The sequence below is a fragment of the Salmo trutta genome, chromosome 4, assembly GCF_901001165.1.
Source record: "Salmo trutta chromosome 4, fSalTru1.1, whole genome shotgun sequence".
Lineage (NCBI taxonomy): Eukaryota > Metazoa > Chordata > Actinopteri > Salmoniformes > Salmonidae > Salmo > Salmo trutta.
This window is the reverse complement of record NC_042960.1, coordinates 22,709,411-22,726,230: the sequence shown is the minus strand read 5'-3', so window position 1 is coordinate 22,726,230 and position 16,820 is coordinate 22,709,411. Positions and strand designations below refer to the sequence as shown.

Here is a 16,820-nt window from a genome sequence, read left to right as displayed (position 1 = left end):
CAGGATACTCTGAGTGCAGCCCAATCCAGAAATCTGGCAGTGGCTTCTGATTTAAATTACATTTTCATAAAACCGCTTGATGCAATTTCGATGAGGCTCTCTTGTTCAGATATCGGTAAGTGGACTGGAGGCAGGGCATGAAGGGATAACGAATCCAGTTGTTTGTGTCATCCGTTTCGGGAAAGTACCTGTATAATTGCGCACCCAACTCACTCAGGTGCTTCACTATATCACATTTGACATTGTCCGTAAGCTTGAATTCATTTGCACACAAAAAATCATACAATGATTTAAAGACCTGTGTGTTGTTAATGCAGACAGTGTTGTTAATGCAGACAGAGAAGAGCTCCAACTTCTTAATCATAGCCTGAATTTTGTCCTGCACATTGAATATAGTTGCGGAGAGTCCCTGTAATCCTAGATTCAGATCATTCAGGAAAGAAAAAACATCACCCAGATAGACCAGTCCTGTGGGAAATTCATCATCATACAAGAGGTCAGACAAGTGAAAATGATGGTCAGGAAAGAAAACTTTAAGCTTGTCTCTCAATTAAGAAAACGTGTCAATACTTTGACCCTTGATAACCAGCTCTCTTCTGTACGTTGTAAAAGGGTCACATATAGTGCAGAAAATACACGAGAGTTCAGGGGCTTTGCTTTAACAAAGTTAAAGTGTATTTGTATTTTTCTAATAGGCGTTAATCTGATCTACAATTTCTTGTCACAAAGAATATTCAATATCCTGAAAACAAGTAGCCTAGTCCTAGAGACAGAACGTAAAACCTGCAGATCTTACGATAATGTAGACCATTTTCTCAGTGCACGCATCCAAATCAGTGTTGCCATCTCCTCAGTAAGGAAAGTAGCTATTGGTTGTCCTAAAAGTCGCTAAATGACGTAATCACCTAATTTGCATAATTGGCAGTGTGCATGTAATTGTGAAAGACGCTGTAGGAGAAAGGAATAACGTCGTGGGAGAGACAAAAAGTGAGTAAAAAACACCCTAAATATGTTTAGAACTACAAATGAACTTTCTTCTGTCGATTCTTTTTTTTAATGTCACAATTCCAACCCTCCTGCTTTATCGGGGCTTGGGACTGGCAAAAGTGACCCAAAAGAGACATTCTGGCGGAGTTACTTAGTTTTTTAGTTTTTATTTAGTTTGTTTAGTTTAGTTTTCTTAATTTGGTTTAGTTTTTAACCTTATGGTCCACTCAGGAGCCTACAACAAGTCACAGTAAAACATGAAAATGTTTAACCATAACATTTGTTTTTTGTATACAATCTACATTAACAATCTAAAAATGGACCAAAAAGAGACAATAGAAAAACTGGCAATGGCAATGTGAGAAAATTATGGTAACTAGTCTGGCCCTAATTCAGGTAAAACAAAATTATGTAAACCAGGGCTGCATCAGCCAACGGCGGCTTCCCACATGCTGGATTCATTGGCAGTCTGGATGAGGAGGGGTGAACATCTCCTGCTCTGACTGCAGCTGGGAGGGACTGCTGCGCGAGGACTGGGCCGCCTGTGAGTGCTTTGGGACTGGGGTAGGGCCCACGGCAGCACCCGCTGCTCATTGAGAAGAGTAAGAACGATACGTGCTTTCACGTCAGTCTCCAAAAGTCTCCAATAACACCAGAAAAAGTCGCTAGATTTGTCGCTAGTCGCTTTTTTGAAAATGTGTCGCTAGAGGGGTCTGAATACTCGCTAAATATAGTGACCTAGTCGCTAAATTGGCAACACTGTAAATAGAAAGACACAAAAAAAAGACACCGCTATTCAACTGCGCTGAAACATATGAAGGAGTCTGTCTGACCGTGTAACAACTGTTATGGCGCAATGATACAGAGGATGGCAGCAGTGAGCAACACATTTGTTACTGTTTTACCGAAGATGTTTTATAACTAAACCAATATAGACCATCGCCCCTCGTTTCCAATGGGGAACAAATTACCAATAGTTGGCAGAACAAGCAAGGAGGTGGGCAGATTCAAGCACGATCTAGCGAGATCCTATTGGCGTGTTCTATCATAATCTGCATATTTCCGTTAGGGAACACCAATTCTGTGAAGTGAACGTGTGCAAGAACTCAATTCGTCTTTGCGCACCTTCTAAACAACGCGATTTTTAAAAAACGTTTGCAAAGGGCAAAGTCTACAATACTTAGTCTATGTTCATAACAGATTCCAGTTTTGTGAACAGAACTTTATTGAGATCAAATGTTTCATCGATAAGAAAATGTGCAGAATATCTGCCAAAATCCATCTCCTCCCACTGCCCACTAGCGAGTGGAAGCGAGTGGATGCTTCACATTGTTAATCCAGTGAAATATCTGTGTCATTGTTTTAGTCTGTGGTTTTTACCCTCTGCAGGACCACAACCAACGAGCTAAAACAAACTGCTTCCGGGTTACCCGAATTTGCTTCCTCGCGCGGATCACTGTAACGAGCCGGTTGTAAGGAAACTAGCTAAATATACGCTGTTATTTTACATCTGTGTTTATTCATCATGTCTAAAAGACACCGTTTAGATTTAGGCGACGACTACTCCAATAAAAAGAGATCTGATGGGTAAGCTTCTCGTTTCATGCATCTACTGTCTTTCGGGTAGCAAGTTGTTGCTAGCGAACGGCTAGCTTGCTTTGTTTAGCTAGGTACCAACCGGCAAATATTGCGCCTTACTAGTTATCATTTATAAACTGGGTACTTTGTAGAGATGATACACGATTATCTACATATCCGCGAGTTTCCTGTGTTAATCAGCCTGTGACGCTTGTGTAGTCATGTTGACAAGGCACGTGTTGATGTTCTGCGGCCTAGCGTTAACGTTACACAGAGTAAACTGGCTAGCCATAATGTTAACTCAATTCCACGATGTCTTTACATCAACGGAGTTGGGTGGACTGAAGTTCCGACGTCACATACAATTTATTTTTTTATTTTTAAAAACTACGGCACCCCAAAAAGTAGCCCGCAATTGTGCGACACATTGTCATTTTCTGTGACATCGGAGCTCCAGTCCGCCCACGTCTTCACTCAACTCTTATGTACACGAGCTGGGTGGCAGGTAACCGAAAGGTTGCCAGTTCTAATCCCTGAGCCGACAAGGTGAAAAATCTACCTTTGAGCAAGGCAGTTAATCACCCACAGGTTCCCAATGTGGCAGCCCCATGCACTTCTCTGATTCAGAGGGGTTGAGTTTTGGTTGGGCCTTGTGGGCAATTGACGATAAATGTAATCCTTTAACCATGGAGTTGGGGTTTGTTTGGCAATTAATTGGCCAAGCTATTTCTCAAATTCAGGAACTAGCCTCTCAGCTGCAAGATAGCCAAATAACCAACACTTGCGTATTCTAATATTGCATCCAACTTGCATTAGCATTAGCGCATAATCTGATTTAATCTACATACAATAGTCTTTTGGGGACCAGGGGAAAAACGTGCATATTTGGATTCCATGAATGGGTCACCTGTAAAAAATTTCCTGCTGTAGAATGGTCAATGAATAATATAAATACACTGATTATTGAGTAATAATTCTTATTGGCATAACCCCAAATATAAGAATATATAACTGAATTTGTTTTTGTCATTGAGTTTTTATAAACACACTATGCACATTTTGTAAATGTCCCACTACATTAAAGTGTACTCTATTTCAAGTAATATACTATCGTGGGTTGACATGTATATTCTTCTATTTTTCAGGAAAGACAGAGATCGCGACAGGGACCGTGACGAGCGCTCTAAAGACAGGGAGAGGGACAGGGACCGCGACAGAGATCGGGACCGGGACCGAGATAGGGACGTGAAGCCCTCTGTCGTGCCCCCCAACACCATGATGGCCGGGGGAGGCATGCTTCCTCTCAAGCAGACAGCCATGCAGCAGCAGATCAACCCGTTCACAAACCTGCCCCACACGCCACGCTACTATGAGATCTTGAAGAAGAGGCTGCAGCTGCCTGTGTGGGAGTACAAGGAGCGCTTCAATGACATCCTGGCACGCCACCAGAGCTTTGTGCTTGTCGGAGAGACGGGCTCCGGGAAAACCACACAGGTGCAGTTCTGTTCAATAGTCCTTAAACAGGGATTGACATTAAGGTCTAAACGGCTCTTCGCATTGGGCAAGTCAGGAGTATTTTTTTTGGTTGGCCGAAAGATTATGATCACTTATTTTCACCTACCCACGGGAGGAACCAGAAAGACCAAACTACTAGAATTCTGTAAAAAAAAAAATCTGTAAAAAAATATATATCTCCCCTGCCCAATGGGGCAACTTGCCTGACTGCTCAGGTCACTTTCCCTGGGAAATAGGGAAACCCTTAATGTTAATCTTTGGCTTAAATTCTTCTGTTTCTACTTTGCAGAGGTGCATTGGTAAAACTTCACGCTTGTAACAGAAGAAGCAGTTTGGATTGAATTTTTTAGTTTGAGCTCCGGTTCCCTCTGTGTGTTTGTGTTTCTGATGGAATCAGATGGGTGATATTGCTTACTGTACACCTTTCACCCCCCTCACACACACACACACACACACATGCCATTGAAGGCCAAGTGGTTACATCACTGTGTTGTTTACACCTACTCTGTTCCCTCAGATGCGCAAACACAGAAGAGGTAGTGTATAAGGGCCGTTTGTAATTTGGCATTCCAGTCAATTCTCTCCCTCCCCTCCAAACCAATGCACTTTGAAATATGTTTGTTGTTTCAGTTAGACAGACACATCCATAACATGCCCTCCCTTTTCTCTCCTCAGATCCCCCAATGGTGTGTGGACATGGTGAAGGGCTTGGGTGGCCCCAAGAAGGCGGTGGCCTGTACCCAGCCCAGAAGGGTGGCAGCCATGAGTGTGGCCCAGAGGGTGGCCGACGAGATGGATGTCATGCTGGGCCAGGAGGTGGGCTACTCCATACGATTCGAGGACTGCAGCTCTGCCAAGACCATACTGAAGTAAGCAACTTCTTGTCTGGATAGTAGAGGCTACATCAGGGTTATTCAATTCCAGGCCTAAACACTTCCGGTTTTCATTCTTGCATACTACCAGGATCATAATTATTAGGGCACGCACATAGCAAAGCGCTGCAAGATATTATGCAACAAAATTAGAAAATGATCATTTGTTATTGCATAAGTTCAGATGGTACCTCTGTTTCACTCAGTTTTTAAAAGTTTTCTTCTGTTTTGTGCCTACTGAACACAACATGGGTAAAACCAAAAAAAACTAGGCATTTTGGCCCTTCAGAACTGTAATTTGAATACCCCCAGAATACATGATCCAAGAATTTGGGGTCACAGCCAGTTAATTCAATTCAACACACACAGCTTCAGTCAAAATACTTTGGACATGCTTTAATGAATAAGAATTAAGTTATTTTAGACTATTGTGGTCAACAAGTATTTGGTATAGTGTTGCAGCTGCACACTAAAAGAGAGCAAAGGTTGTTTATATTTATTCATTTTGAAGAGGCATAAGATCAATGAACACACATTTTGGAGTTCAAGCCATCACTAGGTCAGCATCTGCTATGTTTTAAATCGTGTGTGCTTTCCCCTTTAAGGTATATGACAGACGGTATGTTGCTTCGGGAAGCCATGAACGACCCCTTGCTGGAGCGGTATGGCGTGATCATCCTGGATGAGGCCCACGAGAGAACGCTGGCCACGGACATCCTAATGGGAGTACTGAAGGAGGTGGTCCGACAGAGGTCAGACCTCAAGGTACAGCCTCCGAGTCCAGGGGGGAATCTCAAGTCTTTCCTCGATTTCTCATGTCCTTGATTTTGGATATTCTCCTTTGTGTTTTGAGAAAGAGGCGAGGAATCAAGGAATGACAAATGAGGGTTGGTATCTTTTTGTTGTTGTTGTTGCATTTAGTCAATTCTGGAGATAAATTTGATTCATTAGTTTAATTTAAATTAGCTTGTTTGTGGATGGAGTTAAAATGGCATTGACCATAACTGAATGAGTCGCATGAAGAAAAAAAATCACATGAATTGTAAATTTTGCTTTACCGTTGAAATTATTTTCAAGTCCCAAAACAACCCCTGGCTTAGCCCATTCCCCATGCCTCTACAAAAGGCCAAAATAGCCTCTGAACATGCCAATTGGCATGTTTTTCTGTTGCTTATTAGATAAATGAGTTTTCTGTCTTGGTGTGTTTCCTGACAGATTCTACATTTGGTTAGTTTGTCGCCCATGAGACACTGTAGACACGGAAGCCTATTTCACTTCCGCAAAATCTCCAGAATGATTGTAAGATACGGTAACTCAAGAAATCTGTTAAGACATTTTTGCAGAGGATGTTTTAGTTGCGCAATTTTACGTGTAAGTTGTTTGTGCAGTATTTGCAATCACCACAGCTGTTCACTCCCATGATAGTGGGAAAATGGACATTGTCAAATCAAAACCCAACCTTAATTTATCCATTGTGACGCACTGATTATCCAAACTGTTTTAGACGACACGAGAATAACTGTTTCTGACTCATATCGATGCCACATAGGCCGTTTTCAAAGGGATTTCTTTGCTTTTTAAGAAAGGCAGTCGCTCTTTAAGGGTTATGTTTTTGGATTGCTTTTGACTTACCTTAGTCCCAATGTTATTTGCTCGCCCATTCTAGATCCCTATTCAAACGTAGATGTTTCCCTCTTTGGGTCCCATAGTCAGGATTTCCCTATTGTACACAAAGATTGTTGCAATGCCACTTTTAAACACCCACAAAGCATTAACAGGAATATGTTCTTTGCCCACAGGTGATTGTGATGAGTGCCACGTTAGACGCCGGGAAGTTCCAAGTGTACTTTGACAGCTGTCCGCTGCTGACCATTCCCGGACGCACACACCCCGTGGAGATCTTCTACACCCCAGAGCCGGAGCGGGACTACCTGGAAGCCGCCATCCGCACGGTCGTTCAGATCCACATGTGTGAGGAAGAGGAGGGGGACTGTTTGCTCTTCCTCACTGGACAAGAGGTATACTTCCACCCCTTCTCAAATGCAATCCAGATAGTTTGAGTTGGTTCGCTGTTCAAGAGATATACCTCCAGCCCTTCTCATATGCAGTCAAGATGGTTCAGTTCAGTGTTGAAGAGTGATATTGACAACACCAAGGTTGTCGCCTGAATATAAGTTGAATTGTTGTGGGAGGTTTAACTTTCAGGATACCTGTCTGCTGCTCAACATGAATATTGCCTGACTCTGAACTGTCTATCAGGAAATTGACGAGGCATGTAAACGGATCAAACGGGAGATCGACGACTTGGGACCTGAAGTCGGAGACATCAAAGTCATTCCACTATATTCCACACTGCCTCCCCAGCAGCAACAAAGAATCTTTGAGGCCGCACCCCCCAGGAAGCCCAGCGGTGCGATAGGAAGAAAGGTAGACCAGCAGAACACTGCAAAAACAGGGTTGTGTTCAGTAGGAAGAAAACATTTTGGAACTGAGTGAAATGGGAAGGTACTTCCTGAACTTGTACAATCAGATTTTAATTTTCCATTTCAAAATGTTTTGCAATGTGGTGCCCTACTGAATACAACCCAGGTTTCATACATTGGTGCTTGTTTATCACCAAATATTTACAATGGCTTATGATGAAGTATGTATAGAAAGTCCTTAAATTGTCTGCTAGTGCTAACCCCAATACCTGTTCCCTAGGTTGTGGTTTCGACAAATATTGCTGAGACATCCCTTACCATCGACGGAGTGGTGTTTGTGATCGATCCCGGTTTTGCCAAGCAAAAGGTAGGCTGCTACTCCTCTCCCTCTAATTTTTTACCTTACCTCTCATTTCAAACCCAGAGGGAATACCTGGCACTAGTACTACGAATTTGTACTTTTTTCAATAACAGGGACACTTGAACTGTCTGTAGTCCACAATCTGAGCACAATGTAGATAATGAACTATTATTACTTCTCTAACTTCTCTGGGCTAGGTGGGACGTGACCGTCCCACACTATTCAACAGCCAGTGAAATAGCATGGCGCGAAATACAAAACAGCAAAAATCTCAATTTCATTTTCTCAAACAATCAACTATTTTACACCAATTTTAAAGATAAGACTCTCGTTAATCTAACCACATTGTCCGATTTCAAAAAGGCTTTATGGCGAAAGCATAAAATTAGATTATGTTAGGACATAAACTTCACAAGAAAATCCACAGCCGTTTTCTAAGTGAGGACATGCATCACAAAAACCAAAAGTACAGCTAAAATATTCACTAACCTTTGATCTTCATCAGATGGCACTCATAGGACTTCATGTTGTACAATACATGTATGTTTTGTTCGATAAAGTTCATATTCATATCCAAAAACAGCATTTTACATTGGTGCGTGATGTTCAGAAAATGTATTCCCACCAAAACCACCGGTGAATGTGCACATCAATTTACAAAAATACTCATCATAAGCGTCGATAAAATTTTCAACAGTTATTGAAAGATTTATAGATACACTACTCCTTGACGCAAACGCTTTGTCAGATTTCAAAATAACTTTTCGGAGAAAGCACATTGTTGAATATTCTGAGTACATAGCTCAGCCATCGAAGCAAGCTATACGGCTACCCACCAAGTTCTGGCATCAACAAAACTCTGAATTAGTATTATAAATATTCTCTTACCTTTGCTGATCTTCGTCAGAATGCACTCCGAGGACTCCTACTTCCACATGAAATGTTCTTTTTGTTCGAAATAATCCATATTTATGTCCAAATACCTCCGTTTTGTTCGTGCGTTCAGATCACTATCCAAAGGCATAACGCGCGAGCCCAGTACCAGAGACAAAGTCAAATAGTTCCATTACCGTTCGTAGAAAAATGTCAAACGTTGTTTACAATCAATCCTTAGGGTATTTTTAAGATACAACGTCGATAATATTCCAACCGGACAATGGCGTATTCATTCAAGAAGAAAAAGGAGGGGCGCGCTTTCGGGCTCGCGCATCACCAAGTCCTTTGTACATAGGCAGTCCACTCATTGACTGAGCTCCTATTCTCTGCCCGTTTACAGGAGAATGATGGAAAAACTTTCTGAAGGCTGTTGACAGCCAATGGAAGCCTTAGGAAGTGCAACGTGACCCCACAGACACTGTAGTTTCGATAGGGATTCAAAAGAACTACAATTCTCAGATTTCCACACTTCCTGGTTGGATTTTTCTCAGGTTTTTGCCTGCCATATGAGTTCTGTTATACTCACAGACATCATTCAAACAGTTTTAGAAACTTCAGACTGTTTTCTATCCAAATCTACTAATAATATGCAAATGTTTGACTCTGGGCCCGAGTATTAGGCCGTTTACTCTGGGCACGCTTTTCATCCGAAATCGAAAATACTGCCCCCTATACCTTGACAGGTTAACCAGGTTTCCATCCAACCATTTCAAGCGGATGAATTACCTGACGCATAAAACAACTCCTGACAGGCATTATAAAAACAATGTTATCAGTAAAGTTTCCCAATGTCGACAAAACAAAATACGAAAGACAAGAGAGGATCTTTTTTTGTTGTCTGTGAAATAGATTTTGCGACAATTGTGGTAGAAATGCTTTTATGTGCAAATATTGATTTAAAAACCATCATACTTTTGGCCATAAAGTGTATATGGACACCCCTTAGTGGATTCATCTATTTCAGCCACACCCGTGTATAAAATCGAGCACACAGTCATGCAAATCCCATAGACAAACATTGGCAGTAAAATGGCCCGTACTGAAGAGCTCACTGTCTTTCAACGTGGCACTGAAATAAGATGCCACCTTTCCAACAAGTCAGTCCTGCTAGAGCTGCCCCGGTCAACTGTAAGTGCTGTTATTTATTATGAAGTGGAAAAGTCTAGGAACAACGGCTCAGCCGCTAAGTTGTAGGCCACACACACTGCTGAGGGCTGTAGCGTGGAAAAATTGTCTGTTCTTGATTGCAACACTTACTACTGAGTTCCAAACTGCCGCTGGAAGCAATGTCAACATAAGAACTGTTTGTCGTGCGCTCCATGGCCGAGCAGCCGCACACAAGCCTAAAATCACCATGCGCAATGCCAAGCGTTGGCTGGAGTGGTGTAAAGCTCACCGCCATTTGGACTCTGTAGCAGTGGAAACGAGTTCTCTGGAGTGATGAATCATGATCTGGCAGTCCGACAGACAAATCTTGGTTTGGCATATGCCAGGAGACCGCTACCTGCCCGACTGTGTAGTGCCAACTGTAAAGTTTGGTGGAGGAGGAATAATGGTCTGGTGCTATTTTTAATGGTTCGGGCTAGGCCCCTTATTTCCAGTGAAGGGAAATATTAACGCTACAGCATACAATGACATTCTAGATGATTCTGTTCTTCCATCTTTCTGGCAACAGTTTGGTGAAGGCCCTTTCCTGTTTCCACATAACAATGCCCCGTGTACAAAGCGAGGTACATACAGAAATGGTTTGTCAATCGGTGTGGAAGAACTTGACTGGCCTGCACAGAGCCCTGACCTCAACCCCATCGGACAGCTTTGGGATGAATTGGAACGCAGACTGCGAGCCAGGCCTAATCGCCCAACGTCAGTGCCCTACCTCACTAATGCTCTTGTGGCTGAATGGAAGCAAGTCTCCGCAGCAATGTTCCAACATCTAGTGGAAAGCCTTCCCAGAAGAGTGGAAGCTGTTATAGCAGCAAAGGGGGGACCAACTCCATATCAATGCCCATGATTTTGGAATGAGATTGTGCCAATGTAGTTTCTAAGTGAACTTAGTCATGTGATATGTTTTGTTGTACTACCACCACGACTCAAAAGCGTGCAGAGTTTATAGGCAGATGGAATAAGTTATGATTAACTTTATAGCTTATGTCTTTACTTGGTGGTTAAGTGCACTGTGATGAGCTTCATGCAAATTTACACTAAATATCGAGGGTAGGCGATCATTTGAATGATGCTGGTGACATGATGACCGGTTTGCTTGGCTGCCAATTATCAATTAAAAATGATCTGGTTTTTATCATATAACCTTCCCTCTCCACTTTATCAGCAAACTGTCTGTAGAGCATGCGGCAAAAAGATATTGGGCAAGTTTGCTATATTATCGCAACAGTTTTTGGGACAAAATCATCGGTGGAGTTGAAAATGCAATGGAAACCCATTTAACTTAGATTATTTAATTCGGTACATGGGGAATTTAACCGTAAAATAATTTTTAATGTTCACTACGTCATTACACACAGCCGTTTATCCTCAACAAGTCAGTTTGACGGAAACGCACCTCTGGTGGGAAAATGTGCTTATCTGTCGCCAATTGTATGAAACCTAGCGACAGTACATTTTTGAGAACATACATTTGTCCCCTTATTACCTGTTTATTTTACCTGGGATTTGAACCAGAAACACTCCCGTTACTCATCCACCTCTCTGCCGTTGCAGACTAACACTTGTGTAATGGATTCCCCTTCGCCCCATTTCCAAATCCCTCCAACTGTACCTACAGATGAAGTGATAATGATTTTCACCTGTACATCTGTGGTACAGTTTAAGTAATGTTTGATTTAAGATTATCTCTAGAAGTGCTGTCCATGTCATTCACTGTGGACTTAACTGTTAAGTTCGTGTTTTAAGGATCCCTATATTTCTGTTATTACGGTGCCATCACTCTGTTGTTAGTATGCCTGCACAGTAGTCTCACTGGAGATGGACCTGACTTGAGTGTGATGGTGACTATGCACTGTGGTCATACGGTGAAGTAAACATTGTTAAACTGGAACCTGGTCGTGGTGTCATTTTGAGTTAACATTACCCAACGTGGAATCAGCATCCAGCATTTTTTTTTTTATAAAATAAGACTTGAGTGAGAATGTTGTCTACACCTGTAACCCACAGGTGTACAACCCTCGTATCAGAGTGGAGTCTCTCCTGGTCACGGCGATCAGCAAAGCCTCGGCACAGCAGAGGGCGGGCCGTGCTGGCAGGACACGGCCAGGGAAGACTTTCCGCCTCTACACTGAGAAAGCCTACAAGACCGAGATGCAGGTGAACTGTCCTGGATTGTAGAAGTGTTGGGGCAAAGTATACGGTCGAATGAAATATTGAATAAAATTGTTATCTTATGGATAATGTTGAGGACAATTAATTTATTAAGGAAATGTTTATAGTCTAACGGATGTGGCATTTTACAGAAGCCTGTTTCGGCCATTACGTTCAGCTCTTGTTAAACACATGATTTGGCAGAATTAGCCGACCTTGTTACACAACGGATTATATGATACCAGTAGAATGGCTTCATGTTCTACTGATCTGACTATTTTCCTTTCCACTACAGGACAACACGTATCCTGAGATTCTCCGGTCCAACTTGGGTTCTGTCGTGTTGCAGTTGAAGAAGCTGGGTATCGATGACCTGGTGCACTTTGACTTCATGGACCCACCAGGTGAGGAGCCAAGGTTTTGCTGGAATACTTGCCTGTTGGAAGTGCTACTTTAGTTTGAAACTGTTTCATTTGAAACTGTTTCATTTGAAACTGACTGGCAGCCCTTTTTCTTGATATACCTCTTGACCAACCATTTTATCATAAAATATAATTTGTTGATTGATTCTTTGACAGACAGAAAAGTAAAAATGACAAAGAGATCAAACATGTTCTATGCTGTACTGATCACTTGCGCTCTCAAGCCCCGGAGACCCTGATGCGGGCACTGGAGCTGCTCAACTACCTGGCGGCGCTCAACGACGACGGCGACCTGACAGAGCTGGGCTCCATGATGGCAGAGTTCCCGTTGGACCCACAGCTGGCCAAGATGGTGATCGCCAGCTGCGAGTTCAACTGCTCCAATGAGATCCTCTCCATCACCGCCATGCTGTCAGGTAATGGCCCAGGGCCAGGATGGCTGGCATCCAAAGTCGCCCAGTGCCCACCCTTGGCACCAGTTGGCACCCTCTCAACCCTGTGGGTTCCAATTTAATGCAAGATGGAGATCTCTAAATTGATCGTCTCCTCAGTGCTTTGTTAATGCTATTTGTTAATTCCTGGAATAGTTAATTAATATTTTGGAAAAGTAAGGAGGTGGCCCACAGTTAAGGGGGCTTGCAGATCTAGTTAGCTAGAAAGATGCTAGAAAGTATTAGATTTATATGGAGGGATCGAGTTAACAATATTTGGTAAGTATTCCTCAAATCAAAATGTGCGATAACAAAAAGCCAATTGTGGGAAACTTCCGCTGTAGAAGGCCCCACGGAAAAATACACTTTTTTTTGATCTACACAAAGGATTTGGATTGCTTACTGGTTAGATACTTGATTGATAATTAGCAATTTATGGTGATGGTTGATGGAAAAGTAAACTGAAAGCCAATTGTATTCTGTATCAAATTGAAAAGTTGACCATGTTTCTTCCAGCTGCTTGAAATATGGGAGTGTTTATCATCAGTGCAATTGGGCAGGGCAGGCATCTCAATGTTGTGTTCTCAGATAAGTCTAAAACATTGCCTCTGCATTTGTTTAGTGGTTTGTCTATGGCTGCTTTAATGGTGTCTCTTGATGTGTTATTGGCCCAGTTGCACCGGCAGTACAAGATACCATGGCAAGCAATGTTGATTTTTTATCGTCAAGATGTTGTCATGGTCTTACTCGTCAAATTTATTTCTCATCAAGACCTGATTTTTGTTTTAAGTGAGATTTACACATTTTACAGGATTATTTGTTATCTGCATGTGGGTGGTTGATTTAGGTTATATTTAAGCTTTCTTGGCCAGTTTTGATTTTACTACCGGGGGGAAACTATTTGCATTCAGTATGGCAAGATAGATTTCTGATTTTATCATATAGAATGTTCAGTGTTTGGACTTTTCACAGTATTTCAAATTGGCATTTCCCTCGTGTTTTACTCATACACATTTGTGATTTGGTTGTGGTCAATTCACTATCAATTCAGGAGATTCATAGAAATTCCAGTTCAGTACAAAGGCCATACATTTTTTGATTCTTGTAATGTTTCCTGAAATTCATGTTGAATTTGGTCTGCGACTGTAAAATGACTACCTTGAATGTCGAATATTCATTTAAACATGTATGAGTAAAGCATAATTAGGCTTACAGGCGGAACATGAACGTAATGATCGGTGGTGTTGCAAAAACTCCTAATTTGGACATATTGATGTTCTTTCATACAAAGCCGTATGTCAGTAGTGACATAGTATAAGGACATCTATTTCCCTTTTATAACGTCAAGGCCATTGACTTGAATGTGAAATGGACTTGGATTCTCTTGAATGTTATACATATATACACTGTTCTCAAGTTCAATGCTCTTTTAACGCTCTGCAGGTGTGTGAAACCTCTTTGTTTTGCAGATGTGGTTAGGTGTTGACTCCCTTGACAAGCTAGTAGCCAGTCATCATGCAGTCGGAAGAGCCCCCCCTCATAAACACACCACTTGGTCCTGCCCTGCCCCCCTATGCTCTCTGTCAAGTTTTCTAGCTACAATAGGCCTTGTTCCTCTGTTCTGTGAATGCTTGACTCATCCCTATGGGCGTCTGTGTTGGGGCCCATACCAACCTTGTCTAGTCCCGCAGTGTTTCGTCCGCCCCACCGAGGCTAAGAAGGCGGCGGACGAGTCCAAGATGCGGTTCGCCCACATCGACGGAGACCACCTGACGCTCCTCAATGTCTACCACGCCTTCAAACAAAGTAAACATGGCCACCACAAACATCTTATTTTGATAGGGTAAAATTAATTAAAGGGACAGATTAGACTCCAAAATCAACGTTAATCAGATGTTTCAGACCTCAAAAGTGAGTCCACATCCTATGCCATCGGTTGTGTAGACCAACCTTAATTAATGAAAGACTAAAGATAAGCATCACAAATCTGGAATTAACATGGGATATTTAGATCTATAAATTGATGGCCTGATACATGGGCCATGTCCGAAATCTGTCTTGCCTACTTCTTACTAAAACAACATGCTGTGTACTTAATTGTTCTACATACTATTTAGAATGTACTGTTTAGTAAAAAAACAAATGCAGTAAGCAACAAATGTCACCCATCCTGAGAATGCACCATCTGATGAGCAATTCCCGCAATTAGTTCATTTGGGTACAGCGTGTCCCCTTATCTCATCAGCTGATAATCAGCTGTTGTCAAACACACGTGAGTCTGGAAAGACGATTCTCTTCCTCGAAAGCGTGCAGCAAATTCTACTAGAAGAAATGAGTATAACAAACATTCTGCATTTAAAGCATACTTGATTTTGACATTTATTTTACTATAAAACTTGCAGTTTTCGCATACCTAAAATGCCTACTATGTAGAACGCAAGTATGGGTGATCGGACATGGCCATGGACTTATTTCAACAGAAGATTAACTTTTGAAGACTGGTTTTTAAGTGTAATGTAACTTACTTTGAAACATGATGCTTATTTGACTTGCCGTTGCCTGGAGGTTGATCTTTGTTGTCGTTTCTCAGACCACGAGTCTACACAGTGGTGCTACGACAACTTTGTGAACTACCGTTCGCTGATGTCGGCCGACAACGTGCGCTCGCAGCTGTCCCGGATCATGGACCGCTTCAACCTGCCCCGGCGCAGCACCGAATTCACCAGCAGAGACTACTACATCAACATCCGCCGAGCGCTCGTCACAGGCTTTTTCATGCAGGTCAGTCGGTGCACAGCAGGGCAAGTTCCATTTCAATTAACTCTGAATTGCATGAATTGAAATTGAGTTAAGTGAACAAATACGATTTATCTCGCATTGTGTGCATTATCTGAAATGTTTTCTTGTTTGCTTAGGTGGCTCATTTGGAGCGCACGGGCCATTATCTCACAGTCAAGGACAACCAGGTGGTCCAGCTACACCCGTCTACCGTCCTGGACCACAAGCCAGAGTGGGTGCTCTACAATGAGTTTGTCCTCACCACCAAGAACTACATTCGCACCTGCTCTGATATCAAACCGGAATGGTACGTTTGTGGTCATGAAGTATAACTCAGAAATGTCCACACATAAAACTATTAGCGAATACACTAAATAACAAGGGTTTTTGATAAGCGTCAACATTTCAAAACAAATGTATCTCTTATGACTTACTAGTTTACAGGTAATGCTTTTATTGGATATTTTGATTATATTCTACAACTTTGCTTTAATTGATCTCATCTCCCCAGGCTGGTGAAGGTTGCTCCTCAGTACTACGAAATGGGCAACTTCCCACAGTGTGAAGCCAAGAGGCAGTTGGAGCGAATTGTTGCCAAACTCCAGACCAAGGAGTATTCCCAGTACTGATTAACAGCGACTGGAAAGGGCTTGGCACAATTCATACTTTAAAGTTGTATCCTATCTTCAATCTTAATGTTTCTCTCGATTCAAGATATGATTTTTATAACTTTTTTGTTTGTGGTTTTTCTGTCCATTCAATAGCAACGTGTATAACTGTAAGCATTTATGAAATTGATCTCAATGGTGAATATTAGGCTATTCTGATTAGAGATTTTCGAAAAGGAATACAATTAACATGTTAAGCATGAGCATTCATGTGGATATTGTTGATGTTCCTCTAGGAAATTGTGAACCCTGAGAAAGTGTACTTGCCTAGGTTGTCCTTGTTTCTTCAATAAAGGAGCTTCGACTTGAATAAAACAATGAATAATAGCTCATGGTCTTTGAATGTCTAAAATGTTTAACTGTAAATTATTAACCTGTATACCCAGGGGTGAAAGTGGATTTAAATTCTTACTGGTATGAGAATTACTACAAAAAAAATGTTATGGGTCTAATCATATAATTACATATAAAATCCCTATTAATTTAGTGATCTCTGTGGCCCAAGTAGGCCTATAAATATTTGTCATAACTTTG

At 41.9% G+C, this 16,820-nt stretch overlaps 1 protein-coding gene across 1 annotated transcript; it reads left to right on the top strand.

Moving 5' to 3' along the window:
• Positions 1 to 2,377: 2,377 nt before the first annotated feature.
• LOC115192073 (pre-mRNA-splicing factor ATP-dependent RNA helicase DHX15) lies at positions 2,378 to 16,616 on the top strand. Its single transcript, XM_029750191.1, has 14 exons — positions 2,378 to 2,574; positions 3,711 to 4,059; positions 4,756 to 4,949; positions 5,558 to 5,717; positions 6,752 to 6,970; positions 7,212 to 7,379; positions 7,656 to 7,742; positions 11,844 to 11,993; positions 12,283 to 12,391; positions 12,634 to 12,825; positions 14,524 to 14,646; positions 15,431 to 15,621; positions 15,756 to 15,925; positions 16,130 to 16,616. The coding sequence occupies exons 1-14, from the start codon at positions 2,513 to 2,515 to the stop codon at positions 16,245 to 16,247; spliced, it is 2,292 nt and encodes a 763-aa protein (XP_029606051.1). The 5' UTR covers positions 2,378 to 2,512; the 3' UTR covers positions 16,248 to 16,616.
• Positions 16,617 to 16,820: the final 204 nt, after the last annotated feature.

Coding starts and splice junctions, on each gene's coding strand:
- LOC115192073 (XM_029750191.1), top strand. CDS start 2,513: ATGTCTAAAAGACACCGTTTAGATTTAGGCGACGACTACTCCAATAAA. Junction 11,994..12,282: donor CCTACAAGACCGAGATGCAG/GTGAACTGTCCT, acceptor TTTCCACTACAG/GACAACACGTATCCTGAGAT. Junction 15,926..16,129: donor TCTGATATCAAACCGGAATG/GTACGTTTGTGG, acceptor TCATCTCCCCAG/GCTGGTGAAGGTTGCTCCTC.